This window comes from Tauraco erythrolophus, chromosome 19 (assembly GCF_009769465.1).
Source record: "Tauraco erythrolophus isolate bTauEry1 chromosome 19, bTauEry1.pri, whole genome shotgun sequence".
NCBI lineage: Eukaryota > Metazoa > Chordata > Aves > Musophagiformes > Musophagidae > Tauraco > Tauraco erythrolophus.
This window is the reverse complement of record NC_141483.1, coordinates 1592202-1602193: the sequence shown is the minus strand read 5'-3', so window position 1 is coordinate 1602193 and position 9992 is coordinate 1592202. Positions and strand designations below refer to the sequence as shown.

Below are 9992 nucleotides of genomic sequence, written 5' to 3'. Positions count from 1 at the left end.
TCCCCCGCCAGCCCCGGCCCGGCCCCGCGGCCCCGGCACAGCCACAGGCCCTCGCAGCCCGCAGCCCACACGCCTGCTGCCGCCACCCCGGCCTCATGGCGCACCTCCTGGGCCACCCTGCCTGCATGGACAGCCTGCGGGCCGACCTCCGCGACCTGCAGGCGGCCATCGCCCACGTCTCCTCCCACGCCGGGGCCGTGCGCTTCCCCTCCTGGAAGTTCCCCAACCAGGTCTCCAGCGACCTCGACCTGCCGGCCTTGCTCCACTACTACAGCTACACCGACGACGACCCCCAGTTCTCCCAGCACTGCCACGTGGTGCTGCTCGAGCTGCTCATAGACAGGCGAGAAGGCAAAGCCAGCCCCAACTGCCCCGTCCCTGCACAAATAGTGGCCACAAAGGAGCAGAACGAGCTGCTGCTCTGCCCAACACCCCAGGAGCTCAGGGCGGGGGTCCCGGCAATGGCCCTTGCCTCACCCCCCACGATCTGGCCACGGTCCTTCTCGGGGACGCCCTGTGACACGCGCCGTGGCCGTGCCTGATGCGCTCCTGGCTCACGGCCCTCCGAGCGCCGACCTGTGTGTCGCACAGCACACATCTGTCCCACGCTGTCCCCTCCCGCCCGAATCCCTTCCCTCCTCTAACCACCGCTCCCAGCTCTGCCGCTGGATCCATCCTCCTCCAGGCATCCAAGCAGCACCTCGGCATGGGGGACCTTGGCTGCCCTTAGTGCTTGCAAAACATTCTTCTCCGGCCAACACGCTGGCCCTGCAGCTCTGCCGACCCCACTTTTGTGGGGCCGAGCTGGCCCAAAGCAGTGAAGTAACTGGGGGTCATAACGCTACACCGCTCCCCTGCATTCACTTGCTTTTTCCCCAAAACGATCCCTTTCGTGTCACAGTCTCACGAGAATTCATCTGGCATAACCAGGAGACAGCACGGGAGGTGGGAACGAAGGGATGCTCCCAACAAGGGGAGCCAGGGAGCAGGTTCCACTGCCAAGGCTCCCCACCAGGAACCCACGGCTCCGGTAGCAACGCCTAGAAATCTGCCTGGCAGCTGGTGAAGATTCTGTTCTCCCGTCAGGCAGCGGGAACAGGAAGCAAATCCACATTGCTCGTTAACCATGTGCTTCGCTTGTAACGGAGCACAGGAAACAGGGAACCCGAGCGCTTGGCAGCTGTCCTGCTCCAACCTCTGGCAACATCTCTCCTCCCAAGAGAAGGGCTCGCTGCCCTCATAGCCCCCTGGCTGCACTAACGTCCCGTCCCCACGCTCCACACCGCTGTATTTGGGATCTGAGGGATCGTTTGCAGCCGAGGCTTTGACCTGGGCCTTGGCTTTGTCCTGTGCTCTCTCCACCAGAAGGCGGCTTGCGGGAAGGAGAGCCCCGCTCGGCAATCCAATTCCCAGGCTGGGAAAGCAAAGAAGGAGCGCCCGAAACACGGCTCGCCTGACCTTCTGGGGTCGAGAAGTTCCACAGAAGTTGCCCGGTGCACTTCTCAGAGCCCCTCTATGAGTGTCCCTGCGCCCGACAGCCACGCCTTGGGCAGCTCCCTGCCCAGGGCTGCCTGCAGCACGGCCAAGAGCAGCCGCAGCGCCCACACGCAGACAACTGGGTCGACACTGGGACCCTGCGACACCTGCGCCAGCGCCCAGGCCGGCCTGCGCAAGGTCGGCGAAGCCATCGCCAGCGTCTGCCAGAGCCAGAACATCCCCTCGGCTCTGCGCAGGTTCCAGGAGACGGTGGAGGAGGGCGCAGGGAGAAGGACCCTCTCTGCAAACGACATGAGATATTGGGTCTCAGAGCAGAGCAGGGACCTCTCCCGCCTCAGCAAACACCTGCAGATGCTGCTGCAGCAGGTCAACCCTCTGAAGTCCCAGCTGGAGGAGTCGGAGAAACAGAAGGACGAGGTGCTCTGGTCTGTGTTTTGTTTCTGTTCTAGAAGACTGCTGCTGCTGCTGCTTCAGACCTTCACGGGCTCACAGCGAGTCTCCGGTCACCGTGGCACACCTGTGTGCGCTCCAACCAGCCCCGGCTTCAGTCTCAGTCTCTGCAGCTCCCTTGGCTCGTCCTATCCAACAAGACAGTAGAAATCCAGCGTTCAACTCCCCTGCCCTTCCGCAGCCATGCGAAGGGTAGCCCAGCAGCCCCGCCAGCTCCGGCCCCAGCCCGCCACAGCTGCTACCCACCACACCTGTGGGGCAAAGGGGCTCAGGACGCCCCACTGAGCCTGGGAACGGCCCCGAGTCAGGCTCTGCCCACCCTGCCGCATCCACCGGCAAAGAGGAAACAAAACCAACAGACTCAGAAACATGACAACAAGCAGGGAGAGGGTGCAGCCGGGCCAGGGCTCTCCCTGCCTCCAGCCTCTAGGCTCCCACCCCGTCACACCCAGGGCTGACGGAGCCGACACCACTGGCCGCAGTGTCTGGAGCTGCACAGGCATCAGCACTGCGAGCGGAGGCAGGAAAATCCCCGGAAAGACGAGATGACACCAGTGTTGTTTACCTGGCTCCAGCTGACAGTCTTTGTCCATAGAAGAGTAAAGAGTTCCCACCACAGGTATGGCTGGTAATTGATGACTCCTCCCCTGGCTGCTCTTCTGGCTGGAAAAAAAAAAGGGATTAGAAGGCTGTCTGCACACCCCTGAAGAACATAACAGGATGACCATCCTTGAAGCTGCCAGAAGTGATTACTTGGGAGATTCCCTACCAAGAACCGGCTGTCCTTGAAGGCAACATCCCAGAAAACAGAGAAACTTTGTTTTCTGAATTGTGACCATGTGCAGCAGTGAGTGGGGAAAAGGCCATTCCGGCAGAGGAGATGGCGACCAGCGACTCACGGGCCACCTGCCCTGAACGTACCCCAGACCCAAAAGAAAGGGAGGAGGAAGAGGACCGAGCAGGCGAAGTAACTGACGCGTAAGCCAGAGAGAAGCAACCCATTCTTGAGGAGAGCAGCAAGGAACACGTAGACGTGCCACGAGCACACACGAGCACAGCGTGGAACAAGTTTCCACCCAGGGCCGGGGCCCACGCTCGGGGGAGACACCCCCGTGCGCCCGGCGCCGCCATACAGCACCGCTGCAAACGCTGTCGGACAGTTTCCGCGCGGATTTTCGGTGCCCAAGGGCCGCGGCCGTACCCCCGCGGGCAGCCCCGCCCGCCCCCGCAGCCGCCGGCGGAGGAACGGGCCGCTGCGGCCGCTGCCGCCGGGACCCCGCGGCCAAGCCCGGGCCGGACCCGCAGCCCCGCCCGAGCCGCGAGCGGCGGGGCGGGGGCAGAAGCGGGGCCCACCAGAGCCCCCCGAGCCCCTTGTCCCCGGGCCGCGGCCGCGCTCGGGCCCCGGCGCCGGAACACCCCGCGCTCCCCCGCCGCAGCGCGGCCGCCCCCCCGCGCCCGCTGCCGCCCGCGCCCCGCACCGGTTTGCTCTCGGCGGGGGGCGCGGGCTGCGCCGGAGGCACGGCTTGCACGGGCCCGGCCGGCATGGCGCTCCCTCGGGGCGGCGCGGAACCGAGCGGCAGCGGCACCGGAGGCGCCCGGACACCGACGAAATGGCGGCCGAGCGGCACGAGCTGCGCATGCGCGGCGGAAGGGACGGAGCAGCCGCACGCGCAGAACGCGACCACGCACGGGGGGGGGGTGCGCCTGCGGGTGCGGCAGAGCGCATGCGCGGGGGAAGTGCTGTGAGCGCGCCGAAGGGCGGGGCGACACCCAGAGGGGGAGGGCGGGAGGAGCGTCCTGGGGCGGCTGGGGGCGGGGCCTCCGGGGGAGCGGGCGTCGAGGGGCGGGGCCTCCATTGGCTGTTGGCCCCGGGGGGCGGAGCCGCCATTGGCTGTTGGGCCCAGGGGGCGGAGCCTCCATAGGCCGTTGCCCCCCCGGGGGGCGGGGCCTCCGAGCCGTTGGCGCCGGCCGCGTGCCCCGGCCGTTGCCACAGCAGCCGGCGACAGCGCTGACAGCGCCGCGCAGGCGGGAGGCTCCGGATCGCCAAGTCCCCGCACAAACCCACTCGCCCCGCTCCACCGGGAGACCCCGGCCCTCCGGGGGCCGCTCTGCCGCTCCCCCGCCAGCCCCGGCCCGGCCCCGCGGCCCCGGCACAGCCACAGGCCCTCGCAGCCCGCAGCCCACACGCCTGCTGCCGCCACCCCGGCCTCATGGCGCACCTCCTGGGCCACCCCGCCTGCATGGACAGCCTGCGGGCCGACCTCCGCGACCTGCAGGCGGCCATCGCCCACGTCTCCTCCCACGCCGGGCCGTGCGCTTCCCCTCCTGGAAGTTCCCCAACCAGGTCTCCAGCGACCTCGACCTGCCGGCCTTGCTCCACTACTACAGCTACACCGACGACGACCCCCAGTTCTCCCAGCACTGCCACGTGGTGCTGCTCGAGCTGCTCATAGACAGGTGAGAAGGCAAAGCCAGCCCCAACCGCCCCGTCAACAGAAGCTCGGCTGCCACAGCGGCTCCTTCCCCCACAGCGAAGGGGACGCTTGTCTGTCCAGCCTGTCCCATGCAGCCCGGGGTTTCGGAGCCCGTTTTCCCCCACGGGTTTCCACCAGCAGCCCTGTGCCGGCACCTCGGCCTCAAGGTCCACAAAACTCCTTTTCCCGCTCACAGCTCAGGGCTACCGGCACAAATACTGGCCACAAAGGAGCAGAACGAGCTGCTGCTCTGCCTGGGAACCGAGGGCACCTGGGCAGATCGGGACGGGCTCCTCACATTGCCCCCAAATCCTTGGAAACACTCACACACGGCTGCACCGCCAGGCCTGGGAGGCAAAAGCGCCTGTTGCACTCTGGGTGAAATACAGACGACTGCCCTGGAAAAGATGAGCCCTTCCCATGGAGCTCTTGGCCCTGGCAATATCTGCCCCCTTTTGCCAAACTCGCTTTGTCCAGGGGACGGGGACAACCTCCTGAACTGGGCACGGGCCCTTCCGGCTCCCCGCGCGGTTTCAACGCCCAGGGCCCTTTTCCCGTTCCAAACCCTCCGTTGCTCTAAGCCGTGTTTCGTTTCTGCCCAAGAAGACTGCTGCTGCTGCTTCAGACCTTCACGGGCTACGCAGAAAACCTGCTCAACGAGCAAAGCGTCCGCCCGCCGCAGGCAGTGGGACCCTGCATGTCCGCGGGGCTGACGGCGAAGAGCTTCTGGAGCAGCATGCTGAAACTGGGAGCCCTCTACCAGCAGCTCCGCGCCGAGGTGGGACATTTGGGGGCCCCGACACCCCAGGAGCTCAGGGCGGGGGTCCCGCAATGGCCCTTGCCTCACCCCCCACGATCTGGCCACGGTCCTCCTCGGGGACGCCCTGTGACACGCGCCGTGGCCGTGCCTGATGCGCTCCTGGCTCACGGCCCTCCGAGCGCCGACCTGTGTGTCGCACAGCACACATCTGTCCCACGCTGTCCCCTCCCGCCCGAATCCCTTCCCTCCTCTAACCACCGCTCCCAGCTCTGCCGCTGGATCCATCCCACGCTCCACACCGCTGTATTTGGGATCTGAGGGATCGTTTGCAGCCGAGGCTTTGACCTGGGCCTTGGCTTTGTCCTGTGCTCTCTCCACCAGAAGGCGGCTTGCGGGAAGGAGAGCCCCGCTCGGCAATCCAATTCCCAGGCTGGGAAAGCAAAGAAGGAGCGCCCGAAACACGGCTCGCCTGACCTTCTGGGGTCGAGAAGTTCCACAGAAGTTGCCCGGTGCGCTTCTCGGAGCCCCTCCATGAGTGTCCGTGCACCCAACAGCGACACCTCGGTCAGCTCCCTGCCCAGGGCTGCCTGCAGCACGGCCAAGAGCAGCCGCAGCGCCCACACGCAGACAACTGGGTCGACACTGGGACCCTGCGACACCTGCGCCAGCGCCCAGGCCGGCCTGCGCAAGGTCGGCGAAGCCATCGCCAGCGTCTGCCAGAGCCAGAACATCCCCTCGGCTCTGCGCAGGTTCCAGGAGACGGTGGAGGAGGGCGCAGGGAGAAGGACCCTCTCTGCAAACGACATGAGATATTGGGTCTCAGAGCAGAGCAGGGACCTCTCCCGCCTCAGCAAACACCTGCAGATGCTGCTGCAGCAGGTCAACCCTCTGAAGTCTCAGCTGGAGGAGTCGGAGAAACAGAAGGTCGAGCTGCAGAAAAAGGTCGAGGACTTTCGCCAGTTGCTGCGGGCGGAGAAGGAGACCCAAGCGAGGCAGAGGAAGGAGGCTGAGCGGACCCTGGAGGTGAAGAGCAAAGAGTATTCAGAGGCCATAGCCAGGCTGAAGCAAGACAAGGACAAGCTGCAGAGAGGTACAGTGCTGTTCCCAGCATCCCCTCCCAGGCCCGTGGGTATTTGCAGGAGAAGCACGGAGTCCCTGCTCAAATCTTGATCCCGCTGCCATCGCCAGCAGGGCTTTTGCCGCAGACTGGGATGTGCGCCGGGGCTGTTCCCCACTGGGACACTAACCCTAGGCAGCAGGAGCTGGTGCTCCACGTCCGGTCGCTGCCTTCTCCCTGCTGGAACAATCACTGGATGACAAACGCTTTGGTGCGGCCATTTGCTGCCTCCTTGGCTTTGGGTTTTTTGAGGAGCTGTTGGATCAGTGGAGTTTTCCTGCTGCTTTAGGAGCTGCTCTGCAGGAAGAGCGACTCTCCGCCTTACAGGAAGAGCTGGCTGCGAAGCAGGCTGCTGTGCAGGAGCTGGGTAAGGACACCTGGGGCTCAGCCAGCGGCACATCTCTGCCCCAGCCTGGCTCCCACCTCCCCAGTGCTTTCCCAGCCCCGTAACTCCTGGCTCCCCCAGAATCGGTGGGGTAGAGTGCTGCTGGGAATGGGGGGACGACGAGCCGCCTTCCTTGCGGTACCCAACCATCGCCCATCACCAGAATGGGGTGCTGCTGGTGCTTGCTGGTGGGGATTCAGGGGGTCGCAGCCCTCCCATCAGCCCTGCCTCCCCCTGGCCAGGGCCCGGGGAGGGTGCGGGGCCCCTTCAAACCACCTCCTCTGGGAGCTTCTCCCCCCTTCCTGCCCAGCCTGCGCCAAAGGTGCTGTGTCTCCCCAGAGGCCACCAAGACGAACTTGCTGGAGGAGATGAGGACAACCATGGTGGCCAGGAGCCAGCTGCTGGAGCTGGAGGAGAAAGTGCAGCTTCTTAGCAGACAGCGGGAGAGCCTGGAGCAGGAGCTGAGCACCACCCGCACCGAGCTGGAGAAGGAGAAGGCCAGAGTGGAGAGCATCCTGAGGCACCAGGAGGTATGGCCGGGCCTGCTCTCCCCTGCTCTGCCGCCCCGCGGCGTGCCGTGGGAGCGGGCTGAGCTCGTGGTGCTGCTGCCCGACGGAAGGGTGGTGGTGAGCGGGTGCAGCAGCAGCCCCATGCAGGCTCCTGCCCTGGACAGTCCCTGCAGGCCAAGCAGAGGGCCCTGACGCAGCACCTCGACAGCCTGGACCAGGAGCGCGCGGAGCTGCACGCCAGCCTGGGAGAGGCCGAGGAGGACAAGGCCAGGCTGGCGGCGCAGCTGGAGGAGAGCCGGCAGCAGAGCGGGCAGCAGCGCCGGGCGCAGCAGGTACTGGCAGCCAGCACGGATCGGGGGGGACGGGAGTGGGGCTCCTGGGGTGGGGGAGCAGCTGCTGAGGGACACAGCTGGACCGGGGGTGGCAGGAGCCACGCGCTGCCCCGTCCCTGCGGCAAAAAGACTCCACTCCACGGTTCAACCAACCATTTATTGCCGCATTGATTGCGAGTCACACCAAGAACACGCGGTTCCAACACACAAGGGGGTCACAGCCCCCACACAAGGCATTCCCGCAGCACACCACGGCAGCACACAAGCGCGCGGGATACGGCACCCGTGGTTACACACTTCAAGCACGCGGGATATTCACTGCCCCCTGCAGCTAAGGGCTCTCGACCCCAGGGGAGTGACCTTGGCCGGCGTCCCCATCAAGGGGGGAATCTCCTCCCAGGCCAGCTGGGGAGTTGGAGAAGCGACCCCCACGTCCCAACCGGAGTCTGAGGGGTTCCAGCCCCTGATTTACGCTGCAGAACTCGGTGCAGGGCTTGGCCCGAGGAGATCTTTGGTGGTGCGTGCCGGAGTTTGCCCCTTCTCTTTCCTGATCCATCTTACTCCATCGGGCAACTGGAGAGCGGTGGCACTGAGACTCGGGGCAGGTTCTTTGCTGAGGGATTTTGAGGCTCAGCCCAAGTTTGGCTCCTTCGAACGCCGCGGCACGGCTTTGGGCATTGGAGGGGCATCAGCCACCTCAGGGCTGGGCTGTCGCCACGGCTCCCCATGGGCCGTCTCTGCAGAGCCAGGGCCTCACGGCCACGCACGGCTGGGGGACTTTCCCCCCCTCCGGGGGTCACCTGTGCACTGGGCAACGTAAAGTTTAACACCTGTGGGCCGGAAGATCCATCCCGTCCCCCACTGCACACCAGCCTGGGAGAGGCCGAGGAGGACAGGCCAGGCTGGCAGCGCAGCTGGAGGAGAGCCCGGGAGCAGAGCGGGCAGCAGCGCCGGACGCAGCAGGTCAGCGCGGGCAGCCAGCACGGATCGGGGGGGACGGCAGTGGGGCTCCCGGGGCGGGGGAGCAGCTGCTGTGGGACACAGCTGGGCCACAGGGGTGGCAGGAGCCACGCGCTGCCCCGATTCCCACCTGGAGCGGACCTGGTGCGACGTTGCCACGTGGCCATCACCTCCCGAGAGCCCCTGGGGAAGATCCCTCTCCCTCGGCCCCGCGGCAGAACAGTCTCTGCTGCTTTTCCCCACGGCCGAGCCCGAGGGAGCAGCAGGAAGCGACTCCTCAGGCTGCTCCCGCGTGTCCAGCCTGCCTGGACTGCCCAGTCGGGGCTGTTTGCTTCCAGCTCACGCAGGGAGCTCCCAGTCCAGACCCTGCCCGTTGGCACTGGCCCCTTCCCACTGCCATGGGACACCCTTCTCCCGTCAGGAAAGGGAGGGAGCTTTCCTTAGGGGGGCGGGCGGGGGGGGTGTGAGGACTCCCGTGGGACTCCCCCGGACTGCACCAGCTCGGGACCTCACCCCCTCTCTGCTGCGCCACACAGGAGCGACTGGACGCGCTGCAGCGGGAGAAGCTGAGCCTGGAGCAGTCCGTCTCGCAGCTGCAGGCGGACGTCTCCAGGCTGCAGGAGCAGGCGCAGGAGCTGAAGGAGCGGGAGAGGCTCCTGGTGTTATTCCCCGAACTCCACGTCCCCACCGAGACGCAGCTGCAGAGTAAGGCAGCGGCAGCGGCGCCCGCTTTCCCCGGGGCGGGCGTGTGCTCTGGGGTGCCCAGAGCTCGCGGGGGATCCTGCCGGCCCCGCACGCGCCAGCAGCGCTTGCCCAGCACCCTCTGTCCTCCGGCAGCAGCGGGATCTGCTTTGGCTCCTGCCGCAAGGACAGCGTATTTGCTTTGCAGGCACCGGGAACGTGGCGGAGGACATGGAGAAGCAGGTCCAGGCCAACAACATCCGCATCCACGTGATGGAGCAGGAGAACGCGCGGCTCACATCTGCACTGGCCGAGCTGAAGGCGGCTGCTGACCGGGGCGTCCTGAAGATGAGGAGGCTGCACCCAAGCCAGGGCGAGCTGGGTGCCACGGGGCAGACGGATGCACCGCGCCAGCGGGGTGCTGCATAGCCCGAGACCACCCCACAGTCCCTGTCCCACACCCGGGCACCGCTCCCCTGCGTGTGCACGCATGCAGAGAAGGTTCTGGGGAGCACAAGGCCCGGCGACATCGTGCGCCACGGCCCTGCCACGCAGCAGCTGCTTCTTCCCCAGCTGCTGCCGGGCCGAACTGGGCACAGCCACTTCCAGGAGGGCATGAAGCCGGGCACGGACTGGGATCCTTCGCCATCTAAGGGCCTCTCCCAGTTCAACTGCAAGACAAGTAAAGGCCACACAGCCCCTCGCTTACCCTCCCTCTTCCCTGGGGAACGGCAGAGAGACGCGAGATGGAAAAGGGAAGGGGACATGTGGGTCGAGATAAGAAGAATTCGTAATATCTAAAATAATGTAAATTATAGATGAGAGTT

The 9992-nt window shown here is 66.0% G+C and overlaps 2 protein-coding genes across 2 annotated transcripts; both read left to right on the top strand.

Moving 5' to 3' along the window:
• Positions 1–95: 95 nt before the first annotated feature.
• LOC147527392 (coiled-coil domain-containing protein 157-like) lies at positions 96–9594 on the top strand. The gene is made up of 8 exons (XM_086623714.1): positions 96–343; positions 5025–5199; positions 5563–6271; positions 6588–6665; positions 7023–7213; positions 7357–7524; positions 9021–9189; positions 9374–9594. The coding sequence occupies exons 1-8, from the start codon at positions 96–98 to the stop codon at positions 9592–9594; spliced, it is 1959 nt and encodes a 652-aa protein (XP_086479840.1).
• On the top strand, positions 4158–4430 carry LOC147527393 (coiled-coil domain-containing protein 157-like). The gene is given in 2 exon segments (XM_086623816.1): positions 4158–4257; positions 4260–4430. Coding segments are annotated over 2 exon segments (249 nt in total). The 3' UTR covers positions 4409–4430.
• Positions 9595–9992: the final 398 nt, after the last annotated feature.